Source organism: Microcebus murinus, chromosome 23 (assembly GCF_040939455.1).
Source record: "Microcebus murinus isolate Inina chromosome 23, M.murinus_Inina_mat1.0, whole genome shotgun sequence".
NCBI classification, from domain to species: domain Eukaryota; kingdom Metazoa; phylum Chordata; class Mammalia; order Primates; family Cheirogaleidae; genus Microcebus; species Microcebus murinus.
In genome coordinates this window covers 14,465,103-14,489,248 of record NC_134126.1, presented here as the reverse complement: position 1 = coordinate 14,489,248, position 24,146 = coordinate 14,465,103, and the positions used below count along the sequence as shown (strand labels likewise).

Here is a 24,146-nt window from a genome sequence, read left to right as displayed (position 1 = left end):
ACAGCAGAAGCAAAGGGTGAGGTTACTTAAAACAACCACAGCAGTAGCGGCGAAACAAACTAGGCTCTCCCTCACCTGCCTTCTCTCCACAACCCTTATCCCTGTAACTCACAGAGGTTCCCAAATGGCTCCATACAAGCTCATGCACGGCCCCTCATCATCCCACCCCACACGTCACCGCCAGGATGTCCCGCCATTCAGCGCAAGGGCTCAGAGCTAAGGCAGGTCCTGCTTGCAAAGCCACGACTTTGCAAGAAGCACACAGGCAAGAACAGCGCAATGGACGCAGAGGCCCTGGGGACCCACAGGGGTGGCCACCCCTGGGCTTAGAAGGCTTGGGCCAGGCTCAGACAGCAGGAAAGGCAGGAAGGTGGAGAAAGGAGGGAAGGGGCAGGACAAGGAAACAGGCCATCAGTCCGTTACCTGCGTGGCATCAGTAAGGCAGCCATACAGGCATCCGCTTACGGGTACCCCTGGGCTGGTTTGCAGGGACGTCAGGGCAGGAAATGAGGCTGCGGGGCTCAGGGATTTGCCCTTTCACGACCTCTCACCTAAAATCAAAGAATCTGCGGTGAGAGGGGCCACCCTGTCATCTGACTGGGCTACGTGTCCTCTGGGATGGCTCTCTGCCACTGCCACACCTCCCCACACGCACCCCGGTCCCCACAAACGTCCACTTGTCCTCAGCAAGGGCGACGGACCGAGGAGAGACAAGAGCAAATCGCTGGGCGGCTTTACGTTGCGATGCTGGTCGGGAGTTCTGACTTCCCCAACCACTCGCCACCAGCAGCAAAGTGGGACGTGTGCCCCAGGGGAGGCAGGGGCCTGGCAAACCCAAAGCGACTGTTCCCTTTCTCTTAGCAGAGTGGGGCCCAAGTGACCAGCCAGCAAGGGGCGGGGCTGGGGGTTCAGCACCGGCTCCAAAATGATGTGATCGGACGCTGCTCGGAGTCTCGCCTGCCCCCCGGGTGCCCGTCCTGGTGGGCGTGCGTGGAGACTCGGGCAGGTGGGGGCGGGAGGGAGGTGGGAGTCACTCCAGGGGAGGCTTGTCAGGCACCGTCACAGTCAGACACGGGCTGGAGAGATGACTACGCAGTCAAGTCACCCTTTCGTGCCCACGTGGAGGCTGCGTGACTCTCCTCCACCTGGGACTGGCCCCTTCCTGACCCGAAGCAGGGAGAGGACATGAGGGTGGGGCCACAGGGGACATTGAGGCTGAGGGCTGATTGACTTATAGTCTTCCTCTCCTGAGGGTCCCATTCTCAGGGCCTCAGACCCTTTGTTCCCACAGAAGAACGCTGCTGGGAAGAGACACGGGAGAGAGCAGCCTCTCCATAAAGGGTCCCCGGGGACCTCTGGCGCCAAACACAGAATCCGTCCGAAAAGAAACCTAATTTCGATAGATAAGTCTCCTATGTGAGCTATACCGTTTAAATTATTTTTATATCGCCCTGCACATTTCACAAATACTTCTTTAAATAGCTTCTCTAATAATACCATAATTAATAAAAAGATTGCTTTGTTAAAAAAAAAAAAAACGAGTTAGACTTTGCGTAAAGGCTCATCCACATGGAGGGTTCCCTGGCAGCAGGGACATTTCCTTCATCTTTGTCCTGATCAGGCTTACACCTGCTTGCCCAGAAGTCTGGAAATCAAAACCCTCTGTGGCTGGAAGGGTCCCCAGGAATCATGTGTGGGCACCTAAGCCTCCTTTTCTCATGCTGGGGGACACGGCCTACAGGCCTCTGTCACACTGGAGCTGAGCGGAACCAGAGACTATGACCCTCAACCCATGTAGACCACAGGGAAGGGAAGGTCATTTGGGCAGGGGGCCACTCAGCCTTTTGTCCCTGCCTTGTCGCCCTTCCCACCCCACTGCCAGCCAACACCGGCTTGCCCATGCTGTTCGGATGCCCGACTCACTCTCTTCCAACGCCAGCACTGCCCAGATTGCCCCTCAGACCCGCCACCTTGCCTCTGATTAGCTCAGCCTCAGACTCCACCAAATAAGGATCAGCAGGACACGCTGGCCCAGCGGCCTGGCCCATTCCGGCATCTCGGGGCTCTTAGCCCATTTGGCCTTAGACTTATGGAGGATGGAGTTAGGGGTTCCCCAGAACCCAGGAAGTTCAAGGGTGTGATTGCACCCGCTGTGCATGTGCCCTGGTAGGTGGCATCAAGTCACAGGCGACTCCAGGGCAGACAGAATGGGGCATGATGGAAAGAGAGGATGCTCAAGGAAAAAACAAAGGTTAAAAGCAAAGAGCAAAGATTTATAAAGAGGAGGAGAGAAACTAAGAGCCTCAGCGGGGAGAAAGCAATCAATATGCATGAAGAGGCAGGTTAATTAAATATGGATAATGCAGTCAGTACACACAGACACCCAGGGAGGAAAGAGAAAAGCAAAAGCAATACTCACTGTCTTTGGCCAGTCCTCATGGCCTGCGGGTCTTTGCCAACTGGATGGTCGGAGAGGCTGCGGGTTAAGGAGCTCTGGAGAAAAAGTAGACCTTTCTTTTAGCAGTCAAATCCTTGGCGGGTGAAGGGCATGTGTGCATGAACACGCAAGTGCACACACACACACACACACACACACACACAGAAGCATGCACAACACACCTCCCACCACTTGAGCCGGGCAGCAAGCGGCCCTGCTGAACGCTCCTCTCTCTGCTTGTCACATCCAGTAAATACTGAAGCAGCCGACACCCGGCGGGCGGCGGCTCAGCTCCCTGGCACGGGCTGCACGCCCGTCCTCATTGGCAGGAGGCAGGAGATGCCCCTGAGCAGAGCTCAGCCTCACTAACCTGGAGCTCCTCGGGCTGCAGCTCAGGGAGAAGTCCCGGAGCCCACAGCTGCCTCCCTCTGCACCCGGAGGCTGTGCAGGGGGCAGCAAAGAATAGGTATTAACTCTTTCCAGCCACCAGTGAGCTGCAAGTCAGGTGTCCAGGGGGTCCCCTCCTAATGAGCCCTGCTGCGGGCTGGAGCTTGGCTGCTGCACTGGGAGCAGGGAGCAGAAAGATCTTGCCCCAGACAGCTGCTGACAGCAGGAGCCACACCGAATCAAATCTCCTAATGAGCCAGGAGGAGGGGGCTGTCTTGCTGGGTGTGATGTGATGTGATAAATGCAAAGAGCAAGAGAGCTACGGGGCAGGTCACACATCTAAATTCCACCCCCTTCCTCCCAATCTCTATTGTGCTGCGCTACCCAGCCAAACCGCACAGCCCTGAAATTAGTCCTCTCTGCCACCGCTCAGCTGTCCCCCTTACCCTACAGAGGCATTTCCCCCAGCCCATGGCCGCTCCCACTCCCCACCACTGCCAACCACACCCCTCCCCACTTCTTAATGAGAGATTTCCGCCTCCTCTGCCTCCCCGAACACGCATATTTCCAACTCCGTGCTCTTGCCTCTCACCTGGCTTTTCCTGCAGTAGAGACTCACCTCTCTCCCTCATCAATCACCTAGCAACTTCCCCCTACTTGCATTTGTTACCGAGTGAGACTTTTCCCTTTGTTCTGCCTGATCTGCGCGTTATCCCTATTTTTCTGTCGGTCTTTCCCGTTTTTTCTTCCAAACCTCCTTACCCACATGGATCTTCACACTGCCTGCTTCAGTTCCAGAAGGAAGACTCTCTCCCCGCTTGCCCTAGGACAATGGTTCTCCAAGTGTGGTCCCCAGACCAGCGAAGTCAGCATCACCTGGGGAGTATTAGAAATGCAAATTCTCAGGCCCCACCCCCAGACCTACAGAATCAGAAGCTCTGGGGATGGGGACGGCCTTCCAGGTGATTCTGATGCATGCTAAAGTTTGCAAACCATTACCCTTGAATAAAGCATGCCTTCTTAGTATGCTCTAGGTCTCTGAGGCTGAGTCTATACTCCCACTCAGGAACCAGCTCCAAATACAAGCCTCCTAGCCTTTGCTGCAAGTCATTTATAAAATTCAGAAGGCAGCAGAAATCTTTACAGAAAGTGATGGCTTTATAATAATGGTAATAGATTCCACTTGTTTAACTTTTTAAAATGTATAAAGCATCTCCATGTACTGTCACTCAACAATCCTGTGTCATAGAAAGTGTATTATTGTTCCCATGTTACAGATGAAAAAACTGAGGCTAGAAAAGATGAAGTGGCTTTTTCAAAGTGACACAACACACAAGAGGCAGCACAAAAGCCAGAGTTTGTGTCTTATGACTCTAACAGCAGAGCTTTTTTCATGACGTCATCCTGGGAGCCAGTCTTTCTGGGAGGATCTATCGGTGCATAACCTGTATTCTCTCAGTGAAATGATTCTGCAGCAACTGCTCATTGCCTGATGATAGGATGAAATAAAAATTCTGATGCTGCCTCCACAGTGACGCATTGTCTCTCTCTGATAATGTCCACAGTGCTCCTCTCTTAGGGAAATTTGTGTCATAAAATGAGATTCAAAGGAAAAATTTCCAATTCCTTATAACTCCTGCCTTGAATACAATTGCTAGCTAGCTAGGATTTAGAACTCCACCAGAAAGAGAATCCTTCACTTCTGGACATTTCCCTGGTACACTGTACTATCAGAAACAGGTACACAAAGAGTTAAATAAAAGCCCGCTGATAAGCACTTCCCTAATCCAAGATATGTTTATACCATAAGGCGAATCTACATAGCTAATGTTTAATACACATAGCTAATGTTCAACGAGCATTTAGTATGTGCCAGACACAGCACAAAACATTTCACTTGAGCTACCTTATTATCTTATTTAATTCTCACAATAAAGTTACAAGGCTGGCAACTTTATTGTCCCATTTTACAGATGGAAAAACAGAGACAAGTCATTTATAAGTAGCAGAGCTGGTGTCTGATACCAAACTCGATGCTCTCAGCCTCGGCTCTGCCCCTCACTTTAACGCAGAGGTAGTGTCATTATGGGACACTTTTCTGCCAGTCCCCCAAGTCCCATGCTGCCAGGCTGGTATATGGGATGAAAAGCCCCCGAGGAGAGAGGGCAGGGCTGCAGATGGGCCAAGTCTCAAGCAGAAGCTGATCAATATTAACCAGACATCAGAGTCTCCAATAAGCCTTTAGAGAAATAATACAGTCACAGGAAGTCAATAAGTCAAGTGTTTAAGAAAAGATATGGCAATTAAGAAAGATTTAAAGGAAAGAACAGGAGCATAAAGAGCTGAAAGACAAGAGTGTATGGAGATGTATGGCATTAGGAAAAAGAGAAAATTCAAATTAGTCCAAGCTTTATTGACCAAAACACTCCTAAACCCCAAGGAGTCACCGCCCAAGCACCCCAGTCTGAAAAGTGCAGACCTAGGACAGGTCCCTCTAATGGGAGGGCTCTGTCCTAATCTGCCAAAGGGACAATGCATGAAAAGTGTCAGGGGGAGAATTGAGCTGAACCTCAACTAAAGTAAAGCATTCTAGCATTGTCTTCCTTCCTGCAGAAAAGAGACAGGACTAGGCGGCAGGGTGCCCCTCCCACTCAGACTCTGCATTTCCCAGGCTTGGAGTCCTGGCCCAGGAACAGAGAGCTCTGGAATCTTTTCTGGCTACCGCTCCCGACTTGCCGGCTGAAGACTGGGCACAGGACATCTCAACTGGCTGTGACTCATGGTTTACTCTTGCCTCTCGGGCTGCCAGGCACCCCTCTCTGCTCTTCCCATCCCACACCGGCTCCCCTTGGAAACCCTGCCCTCTCCTGCACGGGCCACCCCCTCCAGAGTCAGTGCTTCAGTTCTGCCTCTCCTGAGCTCCAGGCTGCTTTCCCGAGATCTGCTGGACAGCTCCTCCCAGCTCAGCCCTGCACGCCAGGCCACATCTCAGACAGCCACCTTCCCCTTCAACCCTCCCTTCCTGCTGGCCTCCCTGCGTTTGCTCATGACATCCCTCTGCCCCAGTCCTCAGGGCAGCAAGTACAGACGTTCCTGGCTTCTTTTCCCTCCATTCCCCTTGCTGAATTGGTTTTTTGATCTTGTCATTATATTTCTGAAATCTTTCTCGACGTCCTCCCCTCCCATCCATGGAGGCTGCCATGTCAGAGGTTATTCGACTCCCAGCACCGAGCATGTCCTCCTGCTCCTTCTTAAATAACTGGCCCCCCTGCCCCTGTTTCTCCCCCTGCCTGCCACAAACCTTGCACACCATAATTGTCCACTGAACAGATAGATAGCTACCATAAAGTGGACCGTCTATGTAACCAGTCTTCATGGGCTCTGTTGCAGCTCCTCATCCTGGCTGACAATAAGTCATTTACCTCTCCATTTACCTCTCCAGTTTTATATAAATTGCATACATGCACACATGCACACACACACACGTGTGCGTGGTTCCTCTGCTGTTCCCTGTGCCCAGAATGTCCCCACCCTCGATCTGCTTGTTAACCCCAAGCTGCTTCTCTAACCCCCTGACCTCTAAGTTAAAACTCTCCTTTCCAAAACTTTTTCAGAACTCTCCCATCAGAAGCAACCCCTGCATTCCAGGACCACCGCCTTGTCGTATGACTCTCTGACAGCCCACATCACAGCCTTAGTTTATCCTTGGGATTTATGTTTTCTTATCCTCCTAACTGACTGTACACTCCAAAAAGGCGGGCTCCACGACTTAACTCCCTTTGCTATTCATTCTCATTGCCTCCCATGGAGCAGGTGTTTAGTAAATGTCGGCTGAATTTGATTTTGAGTTCATGAAAAAGATCTGAAAAATCACTGAGGATTCCTTTTGGCAGAAACATGTTAGGCTTCTGCAGTCTCCTGGTCAAGACCGAAGTGGACAGAACACTAATGGCACTCAGGGGCCGCAGCATAGGTATGTAAGGCATTTACAAACTACCCCAGCAGCCTGGGCAGGGCAAGGTAGAATTAATCAAGAGCAAAAAGAGCACTGGGCATCATCACACAGGCCACGAAAATGTAATTAGATTGGAGATAAAGGGAATTTAAATCTGTAATATAATATTTTAAAAAGCCATGACAGTACAGGAGGAGGTTTATTGCGAAATGCCCCCCTGTGTGTTTATTTAATCAACATACCACCTAGGATAGTATCACATTAAAAGCTTTTAATAAAACAGTCATTTGGATATTAGATTTGAATTCTGGTCAGCACGCTAAAGCTCTTCCGTAAATCTTTTAAAAGCGATTTCCACTTCGCAGCTTCCTAGTAACAGTAGAAACATGAATCAACATATGCTGCATTGATTTAGGGTTTCCATGGAGACTGGAAGGACACAGGGAAGGGCAGGACAGAAAGAGGCCACTTGGCCCAAAATTCTACTTTAAAAAAAAATGCATCTCAATTTCATTCCTCTGAGCATTAGCAGCCTCATTTCCTGTTCATCAGTTCAAGCATCCAGATACTTAATTTATAATAACCCTGCTCGACTCTGCATCGGAAGGGACATGAAGAGAAATCAGAGGCTAAACCTGTGAGCCCATGAGGTTTGCAAAGAAAACCAGAGAAACCACAGGATGTGGAATCAGAGGAAAGGGCCTTTGGTCCTAACCCTGCCATTAGCTAGCTCCGTGGTGACACTAACTACCTTTACCAGCTCTGTGATCACCAACATGACCAAGAGCTTTGAATTTTAATTTCCTCATCTGGAAAACACAAATTAACACACCTGCCCTGTCTATTTTTCAGGGTGATTATATGCAAAGGAATGAGAAAGTCTTTGGGGAAATGCTTTGTAAATTCCAGTGCACCATACCCTATTATTATATTTGGATATGATCTTAGCTTCCCTTTAAGTGGAATTTTGCCATTGAGCAAGTAGATGCAAAAAAGATTTCTGATTTAGTGCAGAGTAGACTGACCTGGAAAAGAAAGTACAAAGGATCTGACAGCCCTGAGTTTCCATAATTTCATATTATTTCCATAATAAGCCCTGAGTTTCAGCTCCATGATTTTCCAGATCTGGAACTGTGGGCAAGCTACTTGCCCTCTCTGAGTGTTATTTTCATCATGGGTACAGTGAAGATAATAATAGTACCAATGTCACAGGCTTGGTCTAAGGCTTAAATTAGACAATGTAATAGAGTGTTTACCACAATGCTTGGCAAATGACAGATGACTGTTAGGTGTGAACCACTATTCTCATTATCAGTAGCTTTATCAGCTAACTATGCTTCATCATCTGTAAAATGGGAATTAGAATTCTCTGCTTTACACAGAAGATTATTCAGATAATGTCTGAATAATGTGAAATTTATATACATATATATATATTTGTTCAGCTATTTAATAGGCTGTTTGGGAAAGGTGCTATAGAAATAGAATGTCATTATTTAAAGATTCATTTTTTACCACCTGCTCACTGAGGTGACACAAAAATGTATAAGGTGACACATTTGTAAGAGCTTCCTGGTGGCTGGGGGGTTACATAAGTCTCTTGAGCCTTCCTTTTTCTCCTGGCCGCTCACTGTGGGCTTTTCCCCTTTCTAGCCTCTTTCCTTTATTCACTACCTTTATACTCCCCTTTATAAGTGTGTCTAGAAAGGAATTTTTAAAGTTAAACTTGGGAGGCTTTGGTATCTAAACCTGCAATTCTTCCTTAGGTCTCCTAAAATTAAACGATATGGCAACACTGAGGGAAATGACACAAAAACAGGAGACAATACAGGATTACACAATGCTGTCTCTCAGACAATGATCATCAGTGTTTAAGATAAGTCTTTAAAAACTTATCAACCAAATGAAAAATATGTACTTTATTTTGGGTTCTGATCCACATTTAAAACCATAAAAATATTATGAGACAATTGGGAAAATCTGAGCCCTGATTGGATACGACATTATTGTTTATCTTTTAGAGTGATACTGACATTGGGGTTATTTTTTTCTTAAGAGACTTTATATTTTAGATATACACTCTGAAATGTTTACAGTTAAAATGAAATGCTATCTGGGAATTGCTTCAAAGTCATCTTGGGTGGGAAGCTGGGTGGCAGTTACTTGGGGGCTCATCATTCTGCTGTCTCCGCTTGTGTGTATTTGAAATTGTGCAGAACAAAAGTCTTAAAAATAGTGTGACCAGTGACAAAGTGTAACTTCAGTAAAATGAGCCTACAAAGTGTACGCTATTAGTGCAAGAAAACTGAAATGTAGAAGGAGGAAGTGGTTTGAATAGGAATTGATTTCCTGTATATTTTCCATTGTAAGTTTTCTTCCCCATGAATAAATCCATTTCCAGAAAAACCTATAATTCGATGCCTAGAGAGCAGGTGCTAAAATTCCCTGAGGTTTAGAGTGAATAGGACTTTTAGACACCACCTATAGAAACAAAACTTTAAAGCCTTTGCCCAAGGCCACATTTTCGAGAAGCATGGCCAGGCCTCCAGCCAGGGGTTCCTGGGTGGAATCCAGCTACACCCTTTGTTCCCACTGCTGAACAGCCCGTCTGCACATGCAGATCCAAGGCAGTAAGTCAACACTGGACGAGGGTACAAATGATGCGCTGTTTGCTCACCTCCCAGCCCTTCTCTGTTCCTATTGATGATCTCAGCCTTAAATAGTGAACTTGGTTTTTACAAATTAGCTTCCCAGTGACCAGCTGGCTTCTGCAAAGGCGGCTGAAGGGCAGAAAGTAGAGTGTAGAGAAAGACAAAGCTCATGCCACACACACAATCTCTCCCACACCAGCCTGGTCTCCATGTCATCAACATAACTGAGGCCTCCGAGACGACATACCTGCACCCCTTTTCCCTTCTCAACCCCTGCAAATCCATCCACCTCACGCGCATGCTCACTTCCTTCTCCCGCCCGCAGGCCTGTCTGTTCAAGGTGAGTCCTTCCTCCCACGGCCTTGAGCCCACCCTCCTCCACCGAGGGGCCTTGTCGGCTCTCTCCTCTCCTTTACTCTTGTTATTTTACACCCAGCAATAACATGCTCAAGCCTCTTTTATCAAAAAATAATAACAATTTCCCCCTGGGTGTGCCTCCCTTTGTCAGCAGAACTGCTTGGAAGAGTCCCCTCTGTTTCCTTTCTTCCCTTCCCTCCCCAGCCCTTTGCCCTTTGGTTCCAGTCCCGCCATTCCCCACACGGCCTCCATACTGTGGCATCCAATGGGCAGGTCCCCGTCCTTGTCCTTCTGGAGCCCTTGGCTGCATTTGCACGGCGACCACTCATTTCCTCGACTTTACCCCCTCGACTTCCTGGGGCTGCGCTCCCCTGTCTGCCCTTCCCCTGCTCTCGTCCTCCTCTGCCCGCCCCACAAACTCAGGCATGTCCCCTGTCTCATCTCACCTGGGCTCCCTGCTCTTCTCTCCCTGCATGCTGCTTGGGCCCTATCCTAACTGCGCCGAGTACACTGGCCATTTCTAAATGTTCTTCTCCGACGCTGGCCCTTTTCCCAACCTCGGAGCCTCCTGTAGGCCAGGGGTTGCTGAACACGCCCCTCGGATATCCCACAAGCACAACACACGAGCTCATGATATTTCCATCTTTTCCTGATCCATTTTATCTGCCGCCCCCACCCGGCCCTCCTCCCGCCCCACCCCCACACACAAACCTTGGCTCCCTCGGGATTTGCTGATCTCAGCCTGTGGCACCGCCATCCACTGGGTGACTCGGGCCAGAGACAGGGGAGGAAGGAGAGGCAGCTCCTTCGCTGTCATCGCCCGTCATCAGCCAATGACCGAATCATACCGACTACACCGTTCGCAGTCTTCAGATCTGCCTCCTCCCCTCCATCCTCACTCCCACTGCCCCGGCGTGTGTCCCCGGGCTCCTGGTTCGTGTCCCCGGGCTCCTGGTTCATGTCCCCGGGCTCCTGGTTCGTGTCCCCGTGCTCTCTGGTCTCCACGATACAGCCTGTCTTTTTACACCCAGCTCCACTCTGCAGCCTTCGTCGCCTGTGGGGATCACACAGATGACAGGGCTTCTTCTCCTCACAACCTGTGAGCCTCGGGACAAAGCTTCATAAAGATCCTGACACACAGACCCCCGAGATCCGGCCACCCGAGAGTCGCGCACTCCTCCCTGGCTTGTGCTCGGCTCCAGCGACTAACTCCGCGTCACGCACAATCTTGAACACACGTGCCAGGCTCCCCGCCTCGGGTCGCCCTTGCTCCCCTTCCCTCTGCCTCACGTGCCCTTGACCGGACTGAATCCTACTCGTCCTTCAAGCTGCCCTTCAGGACCACTTCCTCCAGGAAGCTTCTGGAACACACCGTTTCAGGAAGTGCCTCTGTGCCCCCGGGGCTCCCGGGCAAACTTCCCTGCCACAGCACCTGGCACAGTTGGGCGCCTGCAAGTCTCTTCTCCTCATCAGATCCTAAATTCATCAAAGGCAGGGCATGTGCACTCATTCATTCATTCAACTCGCATGTGAGTATCTCCTATGTGCCAGGCAGTGTGCCAGGCAGGTGTGCAGCACATTTCGTTTACCCAGGTAAAAGATATATTTTTCATTTCTGTGTCTCCGAAACTTAGCACAGTGCCTGGTACCAAGAAGAGGCTCAGTGAGGGTGCGCCGAGCTGACCCGAGCCAGCCAGCGGGTGTGTGAGGGACACCACGCCCGGAACAGGATGCTGGCCAACCGAGGCAGGGGGAGTCACAGGAGCGGCACAGGCTCCAGGGTCGGTGACAAGGTTTCAAGCTTCAACTCAGCCCCCTCGTGCAGGGCAGGCTCTTCTTAGCTTAGGACCTTGCTTTCCCATCGCCGAAATCGGAATCACTAAGGCCATACCAACTTCCTGTGTGCGTGTAAGAATTCAATGTCATAGACAAGGAAACACGGCTTATAAATTATTTAGCCGTGTAAAAACATGAAGCCACATGGAGCGCATCAGAGTCAGCGAAGGAGAGGCCCCACACCAGATGGGGGCAGAGGCAGGGGCTTCGTGCACGGGGCAGCAGGGCCAGATGCGGAGAAGCAGGGGCCCTCGTCTCCAAGCTCTGGGGTGAGCTGCGAGCATGCGGCACAGCCACACTGACACGTGGCCCGCTCTCCTGTCTCTCCGCGCAGGGCGCTGGCTGCCAATCTGTTCCCCTTCTCTGGCAGTCACAAAAGCTTTGGCATTTGCCATCGGGGTCTACAGCTGTGGGCAGCTTCAGCACTCTCCCCCTCCTCTGAACAGAAAATAAGCTCTTTCTAATCCTCCATTTTTAATGACTTTGGGCAATGGCTTTCACGTCCTCCCTTCCAGCTCACGGTCTACAGCCGCCCAGAATCAGGCAGGAAGGAAATTCCACAGCCACGGGAGCCAAGAACGGGCTGCAACCGCTGCCACCGCCGGAGGAAACAGTGCAGCGGAAACTGGGACTCTGGGGACACTTCTCTCTCGCTGGAATCTCCCCCTGGGTGCACAGAGCCCTCTGGGACATGCGGCATCTCAGCGGGACGCCTTGCTCCGGGCCATGTGCGCGTGCACACGGCTGTCTGCACTGGGGGCGGGAGGAGGGCAGGGCTGAGTGGGCTGCTCTCTGGTGCACGGAGACGCTGAGCAAGTGCTCCCTGACACTTCTGCTGGAGAGACAAGGCCCTGGGAGGAATCTGCCTTAAGCCGCCCGGCTTTTCTGGGACCTTCTAGGATCTTTTATTGAAGAATTCAAAGGCTTTTTAGAAATTCCACGCAGAGAGCACTGACAAAGTTCCTGATGACAATGCTCATGTGTCCTGGGCAGTGAAAAATATCTTAATCCCCAAGGCACAGAGGGGAAGCAAAGAAGCACTTCTAATATCTCTAGAGATGTAGATGTTTGGGCAAAGAGGAAACGAGAAAGCACAAAACAGAAAGCCTGGGATAGAATTGACAGAAAAATGGTTCTGAGCCATGAAGTCATTACACAGAACAAGACTTCTATTTCGATAGCACAGTCACGACTTACAAAGTGCTTTCACTTTTCTAGCTGCACTTCGTCAAGGTTTTTAACCTCCTTGAGCCTCAATTTATCCTGAGGAGTTGGGAGAATTAAACAGCATCACGGAAGGCAAGTACCTAGCACAGTTGCTCAGCACATCTTGACCATTGGGAGCTATCGTTATTCCTCTTTTTCTTTTTTGACATAGGGTCTCACTGTGTCAAAGTGCAGTCTCCAACTCCTGGGCTCAAGTGATCCTCTTACTTCAGCCAATTTTTTATTTTATTTTATTTTTTGTAGAGACAAGCTCTCACTATGTTGCCCAGGCTGGTCTCCAACTCCTAGCCTCAAGCGATCCTCCTGCCTCAGCCTCCCAAAATGCTAGGACTACGGGCATGAACCACTGCACCCAGCCCCACAAACACACTTGAAAGCAGTTTGGGGGCTTGTTATTGTTCTCCTTTAACAGATTACCAAACCAAAGCTGCTCAGAAGCCCCAATTGAAGGGCCCAGAGTGATTCAGTTAGTGGCCATAGGAAGACTTGAACCCAGGACCGCCAGTGCTTCTTCCACCCCACGCAGCTCTCTGTGTACTCGGCTGCTGCTGCTGACCAGTCCCTGAGACCCACACTTGGAGGGGTTTTCTTAATGGAAGTATGATGAATTGTGCTCAGCCATCCCCTGAGAGTACCTGGCATTTGTGGCATGGCTGCAAATGTGGCTGTGAGCTGTGTTCTCCAGGTCAGAGTTCACTGACCCATGGGAGAAAGGCCTTGGCCTCACTAGCACGGTCAAGTCCACTGGACAAAGAGTCTGGATATGAGCAGGTTTCCAGATTCCTTTGTGTGTTAGGCACTATGTGAAATATATATATATATATATATATATATATATATATATATATATATATATAGTAAAGGCATCTGAAAGCCAAGGGTGGCTGACCTTGGCCTGGCCATGGTAGGATGTGACCATGCTACACACTCTGCTCCCCGCTCACCCACTCCCATCCACCTTGCAACTCTAACACACACTTCTTCTGAGGATGGGCAGAGAGCAAGCAGTTAATAAAAATCAGTCTACTGGATTGATTGCTCATGGGACTATCATTCTCAAAATAATAACAGCTATCATCAGCATCATACCGTGTTGCATGTTTAGAGCTTGTAACTTCTCACAAGCACTAATATAATCTCATGAATATAGTTATCTCACTCCCACTTTCCAGCACCTCCTCCATCTTCCAAGAAAACCCTAAAGTTTTTCAAATCTGTAGGAAAAAATAATACAAAATTAGCCCAAGTTGCAGGAGGGGGTAAGCTTTCCCTCATGATTTCGTTAGGCTATATAAGCAACCCAAGGCTGGGACCAACAAGAACCACCAAGCCACGTTTTCAGTACGTGGTCCAACAATGGATTGATATTGAGTGGCTCTAACACAGAAAGAGAAGAGCCACCCTTCTCCCCCATGCTCCGAAAACACTCATTCACTGGACAGCCCTGAGAAGGACTCGTTGGGCTGCTGATGCCAGGGAGTCCTCACCTCCCGTAGGTGGCAATTGTGCCCTCACCTCCCGTAGGTGGCAATTGTGCCCTCACCTCCTGCTTAGGAATTGGTGACCTCCATTGTATTTTAATCTCCCTCCAACGCATTGTGATTGCGAGTCCTTCTGCATCGGAATGTGTCACCAGAGTTAGTCACCAGCAACACTAGAGACCTGAACGCTGGCTGGAGACAAAACAGATGCCGTGCGCAGCCAGACTGCTGTGCAGGCGACCCATTGCACACAGCAGCAGAAGAAGACATGAATGAAACTAAAAATAAAGAGCCTGTGCCACAGTCCGGATATCAATCCACAAGATTTTCAGAGCCAGCATCTGAGGGAAGAAACACGATCACTTTCGACCAGAAAGCAGGTTTCAGGGGACCTGAGGGGCTGGGATTGAGGAGCTTGGAGAATAACAAAGGACATTTGCAGCTTGGCACCTGCTGGCTAGGAAGAGCAGGGCATTCCTGCACCCATACCTGGGGCAAAGGTGGCAGCGGGCTTAGCCGCTCAGAGGACTCTGTTAGGAATAAATGGGGGCGATGACAGGGGGACGGTGCCTTTTTTTCCTGCCTTGCAGTGTCCTGCACCCCTAGCAAGACTCATGGTCCAGGCTGGCCCGCTCAGGGACCCACTGTGGCCCTGCTGGAAGCAGCTAGTCTCTCTTACCTGTCCGGCGGTGGGCAGCGCAGCTGGGAAAGTGTGGCTGGCACGGGCCCCAGCTGAGCATGGCTCGGCGAGGCCCTGAGTGACAGAGTCAGCCACTTCCTCCCGGTACCTGGGAGAGGGTGGCAGAGGGCGCCCACCTCGGCCGGCGCCCCTGGAAGAATGCCTGCCGCACCGGCTCCGCGGGCTCTGCTCCTCTCCAGCCTCTGCAGCTCATGAAACCGGGAAGAGCGAGGAGCGGAGCGGGAGGAGGGGGTGGGGACGCGGAGGGAGGGGAGGGGGCACTCTGACAGATGATGCGCACTGCCACGCAGAGCCGGGGGAGGACCGCAGGCTCCAGCAGGATGGCACTGCCTGTGTGGCTCTCCCGCTAGCCGCTCAGCTGCCTCCCAGGGGCTGTGGCTCTCTGGAATGCAGGGAGAGGCAGCGCGCAGCGGGAGGGTGGAGGGTGGAGGGGAGAGAGGGAGATCACCTGGGTACCAGGAGGGGAGGCAGGGTAACCGTCGTCGTGGGGAAGAAAGGACAACCTGCTTTTGCTCAAAAATAGCCCAGGGGGGAAATGTTTGATTTATGAGATGGTGAGAGGGAGAAAACAAAGCCTCCTATTCCATTCCTGGTCTGGCTTCAAGGTTGTCTCTGTCTCCTCGAGTAACCAACAAGGCCACTTGGCTTAGGATTTGAGGAATGGCTTGGGCAATTCGTATCAGACACAGCTCCAACTTTCTCAAAAAAATCAGACATAACATAATGCAAGACATGTTCAGTGTCATTTGTCACTCTGTGCTGCAGGCAATCCTGAGCACCCCCTCTGCCACCTGCCCAACCTGTGACTCAGGGACATGGTGGCAAGAACAGGAGCTATGTGCTTGCAATGGGCCCATTAGATGACATCCTCCACGGGGCTCAGGAGACAGAGAGAATGTGTGGTGTGATGTTCTGCCTGTAAAGTTCCATTTGGATAGTCAGGAGAAAAATCTCTGGCCAGCCTGGGCCAGTGCCCCGAGCAGCTCTGGACCCTCCACGTAGATCCCGGAGTCCCCTGGACCCGCCATCCACAGGCGGCAGGTTCACTGCACAGGCCCGAGGCTGACAGTCACCAGCTCTGTTTACAACCACAGCCGGAGAAAGAGGCTGACAGGGAAATAAATAAACAAACAGTGGCAGCCAGAGGAGACCAAAGGAAGATGCAGCTGGGCACTGTCCCCAAGCACAGCTAACGGGGAAAGGGATCTCAAGCAGGGGCCTCCTCTGGAGGGAGGGAACAGGGTGCAGGGGAGGTGAACAAGGAGACTGAGATTTCTATTTCTAGGCAAATGTCCTTCCCCACTACAAGCTGCCTATTTTTTTTTTTTTTTACAGTCAGACCTGTCACCAGAGCTCCTGACCCAGGAGCTGACCCCGCAGAGGATGGCCGCTACCGTCATGACGCTGCCTCTGCAGGCCTTCCCCTCTCCATTTCACCGCTGCGCAATCCAACCACATCAGGTCGATTCCGCAAACAACTGTTGGGGACCTACTGCGTGCTGCGGAGGGCGCGGAGATGACAAAGACATCCTCGTCATGCCCCGGGTGATCCAGAGGAGGAGAGGGAGAGACTTACAGCGCTGACTCCAAGGCAGGGAGAAGGGAGTTGTGGACTCCAAGAGCACCACGGAAGTGCTGGCGGGCACAGGGCAGAGACTGAGTCCACCCGGGAAGGTCGAGCGTGGACTCTGGCCGGCGTAGGGGGCTGGGATGGAGAATGCAAGGCTGAAGAACAGCCTGGGCAAAGGCACCGAGTCTGGAGGTGCCTGGTGTGTTTGGAAACCAGCAAGTGTTCTAGGGAGGCAGGAGTAGAAATCACCTGGGCCGAGACCGGGGCCAGAATGGGGGATGTCATGAATGGGTCTGTTGTGAGCAGATAGCAAAATGTCTTTAAATAACAAAGAGTTGACCAAATCATTTTTATCCTTGGATCTGTGCCTTGAGAAGAAGGATTGGAGGACGTGAAGCCAGGCAAGGGCTATTGCAAGTTCCTATGGGGGAGAGGATGAGAGCTAGAGTGAGACAAAGGACCTGGGAGGAAAGGGACAGTGCCGGGATCTGGGAGGCTGAACAGACACAACTTGGTCTGATGTGAGGGACGGGGTGAGGTCAGAACAGGGCAGGATGGGAAGGAGTAGAGAATGACTATAATCTGCCATTTGAGAACTAGTTTTGAGGGTAAGGGACATAGCAGGAAGAGCAGATTTTGGCTGGCAAAAGGAAACCTATGATGTGTTTGGTTGGGGATTAGTTGAGCTCTGTGGATAGCCCAGGGCAGAAGATAAAGAGGCGATGGCAAGACAGCACTGGATCTTAGCAAAGCTGGGAGCCCTCTACTTGACAGTAAGAGATGATGGCAGTAGACGAAATCACTCAAGGGCAGCAAGAGAAGAGGGGCTGCGGGAGGAACTCTAAGAAGTGACTACATTGAAGGAGGAGCGCAGAAGAAGGATACAAGCAAAGATATTGAGAAAAAAATATATCAGAGAGAGATAGTAGGAGAGCCAGAGGACTGAATCGTCACTGTCACAATAGCCAGGAAAGACGGGCTTCTGATAAGAGTCAAATACCGCAGAGAAGTCCCCATGGGTGAGAACTGAGAAGAAAATGGCAGACTGAACTTCAGTCCTTGGTGACCATCGAGAAAGTGGGTTGGAGTGGTGGGTCTCAAACTTTAAGGAGCACAAGAATCCTCTAGAGAACTTGTCAAAACATGATTGCTGGCCCCGACCCGAGTTTCCAACTCAGTAGATTTTTGGTAGAGTCTGGGAATTTGCGTTTCTAGCAAGTTCCCAATGATGCCAGTGTTGCTAAATTTGACAACTCCTGGTTTAGAGTATTGCTTCCTGGTTTCCAAATCATGGCACACACAGAAAGTAATTTTTGTATGGAACAATGCAGTAAATGGAGCCAGAGCCCTGCCAGGCCGCCCAAAGGCTAGGGGAAGAAATGTCCCGGCACATGGTAGTGTACACTAAACAAATGGGTCGGGAAGGTTCGGCTTAGAGGAATGAAAGAGAAAAAGGCCAAATAGCAACATGTGAGTAGATGGCCAGGCTGTCAAAATAACAAAAACAGATTTTGCTTTCAGAAACAGGGACACTCATCCATCTTTGTCCCTCCAGCACCAAGTAAGTCTCTGGCATGTACAGGGACTCTATATTTGTTAGAATAACCTACATTGAGAAGTTTGGCTGATAAAGAAAAGGGAGAAGTTGTCACATGCAGAAAACACAGAACCAACTGAACCTATATAGAAAATGCCAAAAATACAGACATAAGAACAAAAAAAATTCCTGGTTTAAGAAGGCAGAAACATTTCTTCACCTACCCCTAGCCAAGGAATTTCACCAATTCCTTAGTGAGGAAGGATTGGAAGAAATAACAGACACACTGTAGTTTATGGTACATCTACCCAGACTTACAATGCATATTTTCTGTCTGGTAGACATAGGGCTTTCTTATTTTAAGAACTTTCTGGTATTGTGCAAATCCATAGGGCTTTCTTTTTTTAGGAACTTTCTGGTATTGTGCAAATCCTTGTATTAGTTCACTTGCCAATATTTAGTCAAAGTGTTTATTCTTTAAAATAAGAATAAACTTTAGGGTGGGCAGACTTGAGTATTGATAGGAAGAGATGAAAGAGATTGGATATATGATAAACTTATACCATCTCACACCTTGTCTTCTTTTTTTCCCTTATTTTGATTGCAATCGTAATGAAATCATAAGCTGTCTGAGGGCAGAGGCTATAACTAACCCATCTTTTTATTGCCAGTGTCCAGTGAGGTGCCTGTCACATAATAGATGGCTCAAAAAAAAATGTTTGTTTTTAAGAGAGAAGGAAAGAACGAAGGGGAGAGAGGGGATAGGGAAGAAGGAAGAGAGAGAAAGTAAGAAAAGGAAGCAACATATGAAGAATTTGGGAAGGCCGGGAGCAGGAGCACAGAGGGAAGAGTGTGGTGGGAAGAAAAACCATCACCCAAATGTCCACACCCTCATCCTGGGACCATGCCACCTCCCATGGCAAAGGGGACTTGGCAGAGGGGATGAAGGTTAAAGACCTTGAAATGGAAAGAATATCCTGGATTATTTGGGCAGACTCGATCTAATCACCTGAGTCCTTTAAGGTAGAAAAGGAGGACAGAAGAAAGGGTCAGAGACAAGGCAGAAGAGAGAGTGAAGATGGAAGCACGGGAGGGACTGGCCCGTGTTTGCTGGCCGTGGAATGAGGGGGGAAGAAGGCCGGAAGCCAAGGAATACGGTGGCTGCTAAGTGCCGGAAACCACCTCAGCTGACGCCCACCAAGGACACGGGACGGCAGTTCTGCAATCGCAAGGAATTGAATGCAGCCCAGCAATGCACGTGAGCAGGGAAAACAGATGCTCCCCTAGAGCCCCCAGAAAGCAGCCCAGTGAGACCCGGGTCAGACTTCCAGCTGCAGAACCGTGAGATGATACATTGGTGCTGTTTATGTCACTACCTTTGTAGGAGTTCGTTGTGGAAGTAAGAGAAAACTGACACAGAGGGGCTGTTCTTGGTTCTAGTAAGGGCATTTCTTGCATTTCAACAGGAGCAAAGAGGAAAGGATAATGAATATTAATAAACAACGTAGAGATATAGAAGTCTGTTGAAGAACTCAAATCAGAAATTAGAGGGACTCTGCCTTTTAGTGAGACGCAAGGTCTAAATAGCTCTTTAAGAGTATGTTACACACATGCACGTGCACGCGCGCACACACACACACACACACACACACATGCACTCGCCAAAGCGAATGTCTGTGCTAAGTCTTAAATAATTTGTTAGGATCCCTTCCCTTCTCAGGCATATCTTACTTCCTGCAAAAATAGCTTTATCTCTCTGGCTGATTCGTCTGCTGAGGAAGGCTTTCTTTGCTGCCATGCAGTATCGTCTGTCACCAGAAATACAGTCAATGCTCACGGCTTAAGAGGAGAAAAGTAGAGAGCAGGAGAGGAGAGCTTCTGGCACTAAGAAAGGAGAGCCCGCCCGCCGAAGGAATGAAAGCAAACCCGCCGCAGAAACTCTATTGAAATAACCAGTCTTGGCCGGGCCCAGCGGCTCACACCTGTAATCCCAGCAGCGGGAGGATAGCTCAAGGTCAGGAGTTCAAAACCAGCCTGACCTCGTCTCTACTATAAATAGAAAGAAATTGGCCAACTAAAAATATATAGAAAAAATCAGCCAGGCATGGTGGCGCATGCCTGTAGTCCCAGCTACTTGGGAGGCTGAGGCAGGAGAATTTCTTGAGCCCAAGGAGTTTGAGGTTGCTGTGAGCTAGGCTGACGCCACGGCACTCACTCTAGCCTGGGCAACAAAGTGAGACTCTGTCTCAATAAACAAATAAATAACCAGTCCGAGGATGTGGAGGAGTCAGAGATTCCAGGTAGAAAGAAAGTAGGATGGATGGAAAGCTAGAGTTAATAGTCAAGGAACAAAGAATGGTGCTGAACTCCACCGCATGGAACAATGTATATAGAGAGCCACAAAAGTTCAACTTCCCCCGTGCTTGGGCACACACGGGCACAGGCCTGCACGTGAGTGTCCACACGCACAAACGCACACTCTCACACGTGTCACTCGCGCAGTTGAAATCTTGTATCTCAAGGCTACTTATAGGGAATAGAATTTGAAATATCTGCCGGGGAATTCTGTTGTCAGCCTGACCATCCCATGAATGGCCCTACAGCTCCCTCTACCCCTCCGGCCCCATTTCCAACAGCAGCAGCAGGAGTGATGAAGAACACTCTAGAAGGTTCAGCAGTCAGAGGAGTACTCTGAGTACAAATCCCGATTCAGCCACCTGCCAGTTTTGTGACCGTAGTAAGTCACTTAACCTCTCTATGCCACAGTGTCTTTTCCTGTAGAAGAGGGACAGTCATCGTACCCGCCTCACAGGGCTGTCATGAGAATGAGTTTGTATGTAAAGAGCCCGGACCACTCATGGATAGCCCCTCTGCTTCTTCATAATTCATGCCCCTTTGACATCTCATAATGTCCTGTACTTGTCCTAGTACAAAAATGGTACACTATTTTTTAATTACCTTTTCCTTGTCTGTGTCACCGTGCTAGACCATAAGTTCCATGAAGGCCAGATCTGTCTTGTTTTACTGGGCTTTCCTCACCTTATCCCAGGTGCTCAAAATATCAATGATGAAATCGGGTTTTACCTGTCATCCTAATTATTAAATTCTTAAGGTATAAGCATAGATGTTTAAAATATTTATCAGTATTTAGCTCTCTCTTAGAGCAAGTCGTTTAACTTCTTTGGGTCTCCATGTCCTCTTCTGTGAAATGACAAGGCTTAACTAGGTTATCTATAAATTTGTTTCCAACTCTATAATTCTACAACTCTGTACCCCATTTCTCCTCCTGGTCTCATCTGATATAAATTGTTAGAGCAATCTAGATAAAAGACACTTAGAGATTTGGTAAAACCATTATTAGGGCATCATCAATAGCTGTGATAGATTGTTGGCATGATGACCCTTAATTTGTTCACAGCTCTCTGTATCCATGACCTCAGCTGTCTCCCACACTAGCTCTAGGTTTAGCCATGTAACTTGCTTGGCAATGGGACAATAGCAAATAGGATGCAAATAGAGGCTGAGAAACACTTATGAATTGGGGCTTGCTCTCTTTCACTACTCTTGGAATCCTGCAGCCTCCACATTAAGAAGCCTGCACTGGATGAATAAAAACATGTGATCTAGTCACCACTATTGTACCAGGCAATGGCCAGTCAGCTGCCGGTATGAGTGAGGTCGTACTGGACAATCCAGCCACCAGCCGATCTACTAGCTATTGACACAGGAGTGAGCCCAGCCGAGATTAGCTGAGGCAGCCCAAACCGGAAGGATTTCCCAACTGACTTATATAATTATAAGCTAATAAATGGTGGTTGTCTTAAGCCACTAAATTTTAGGATGTTTTGTTACACAGCAAAAACTAACTGATACACCATGGAAGAGCCCAAATTTCAGCTGTATTCCCTGAACACTAGTCATTTTTAATTTAATTTAAAGAGCAGAACTGACATAAGCAACTAAATGAAGTCTGGGCTCTATTAGAAAGTTTACTTGTATTCCTTTCTTCTGAAACCCTGGTCAATGCTTCTTTTCCTCAGGGTGGTTAATGTTTTTCTTGAATATATTATATGTATTAACTTACCTATCCTGACATATTCCACTTATTGACTGCAGCTTTGGGAGCTGACTTCATGCCAGCTATTTTGCCGAAATGTGCAATCTTCCCAAAGCAAGTGCTTACTCCTGGAGAGAAGGAGTCATCCTTCTTTTCCTTCACAGCGCTTACTGTAGCTTTTCAGTGATTTCCAGACCTATAAATCAGGACCTAGTAGAAGTTTTTAAAATTCCCATGCAGCAACCACTGGGTCCTCAATCTTTTCTTTTTTTTTTCTAAATAAGTACATTAAAAATGGTTATGGCTGTGTGCAACAGCTCATGCCTGTAATCCTAGCACTTTGGGAGGCTGAGGCAGGAAGATGGCTTGAGGCCACCAGTTCGAGACCAGTCTGGACAGCATAGCAAGACCCTGCCTCCAAAAAAATAAAATGTTTTTTTAAAAAAATTATCTGGGCATGGTGGTGCATGCCAGTAGTCCTAGCTACTTGGGAGGCTGAGGTGGAAGGATCTTTCAAGCTCAGGAGTTGGATACTGCAGTGAACTATGATTGGGCCACTGCACTCCAGCCTGGAGGACAGGGCAAGACCCCACCTCTAGAATGAGACCCTGTCTCTAAAAACAAAAGGTTATCTGCTATTGCCATTATTTTATATAATAAAGATAATTTTAATGCCCAAAGAAAGGATGAAGAACATAATCTCAGAATGAAGGGTAATTCTTTCCACAAAGGCACACTTGGCAAACTTGTACCCACATAAAGGTTTCACTACATAGAAACTGCTATGGAGAAATGTATACACACATACACATGCATGGGCTCATGTATGGGCACACATGCATGGGCACACAAACATACTACATTGTGTTGGTTTTTTCTCTTGTTTTTCTGTGGTCAGTGATGACTTTATCTTTGGCACCCGTAGATAGATTGTATTTGGGAACCACTGGCCTACATCATTGAATACGTGAAACAATTACTTGGAATCCCAAAGAACCGCAATCAGAAAAAAGTGTTTGATTAGAACATCTAAGAAATAGCTTAGCATTCATAACTTCTGCTTATAGGAGCTAGTCTCTTTTCATGTTGATTCTGGAAATCTACACTGGAGCAGGCTTTGACCCCTACTACCACTGGAACAAATCCCAAGTGAGACAAGTTTTCAGTGCCACAAAAATAGATACGTTGTAATAAATAGCCACAACTTAACATTCTGCAGAGCACTTTGAAGGAAAATAAAACTTCCCTCATTTCAGCACACTGAGAACCTCATGGCTATTGGAGTTCAAGAATCCTGTTGATAAACACAATAGATGAATTAAAAAAAAAAAAAAAAAAAAAAAAAAAGAATCCTGTTGAGGGGAACTCTGCAGGCCAAGTCTAAATTTCAAGTAACTACAAAAGTACCTACAATCACTCTTTTATTTTTTTTAAGAAACGAGTAGGGTTCAAACTCCAGGCTCAAGCTCTCCTACTGTCTCAGCCTCCCGAATAGCTGGGACCACAGGAGCATGCCACCATGCCTGGCTCTACAATCACTCTTTTTTTTTTTTTTTTTTTTTTTTGAGACAGAGTCTCGCTTTGTTGCCCAGGCTAGAGTGAGTGCCGTGGCGTCAGCCTAGCTCACAGCAACCTCAAACTCCGGGGCTCAGCAATCCTACTGCCTCAGCCTCCCAAGTAGCTGGGACTACAGGCATGCGCCACCATGCCCGGCTAATTTTTATATATATATCAGTTGGCCAATTAATTTCTTTCTATTTATAGTAGAGACGGGGTCTCGCTCTTGCTCAGGCTGGTTTTGAACTCCTGACCTTGAGCAATCCGCCCGCCTCGGCCTCCCAAGAGCTAGGATTACAGGCGTGAGCCACAGCGCCCGGCCACAATCACTCTTAAGTAGCCATTTAAGAAAGCATCTCCTCCAACTCAAACTGATATCTTGTGTGACTAGCCT

General features: G+C 48.9%; 1 protein-coding gene across 3 annotated transcripts in view; it reads right to left on the bottom strand.

Moving 5' to 3' along the window:
* RGS8 (regulator of G protein signaling 8) overlaps positions 1 to 15,217 on the bottom strand; it is a 38,057-nt gene extending 22,840 nt beyond the window's left edge. Inside the window, exons 1-3 of one of the 3 annotated variants that reach the window (XM_012735687.3) lie at positions 15,011 to 15,217; positions 3,587 to 3,700; positions 2,420 to 2,493 (exon numbers count right to left, since the gene is read on the bottom strand). In XM_012735687.3, the coding sequence (XP_012591141.1) occupies positions 2,420 to 2,493; positions 3,587 to 3,592 (80 nt within the window). In that variant the 5' untranslated portion in view covers positions 3,593 to 3,700; positions 15,011 to 15,217. Of the gene's footprint in view, positions 1 to 423; positions 552 to 2,419; positions 2,494 to 3,586; positions 3,701 to 10,498; positions 11,191 to 15,010 lie in introns of those variants that run through there. The other 2 variants (XM_012735695.3, XM_075997036.1) reach the window with 2 other exon arrangements.
* Positions 15,218 to 24,146: the final 8,929 nt, after the last annotated feature.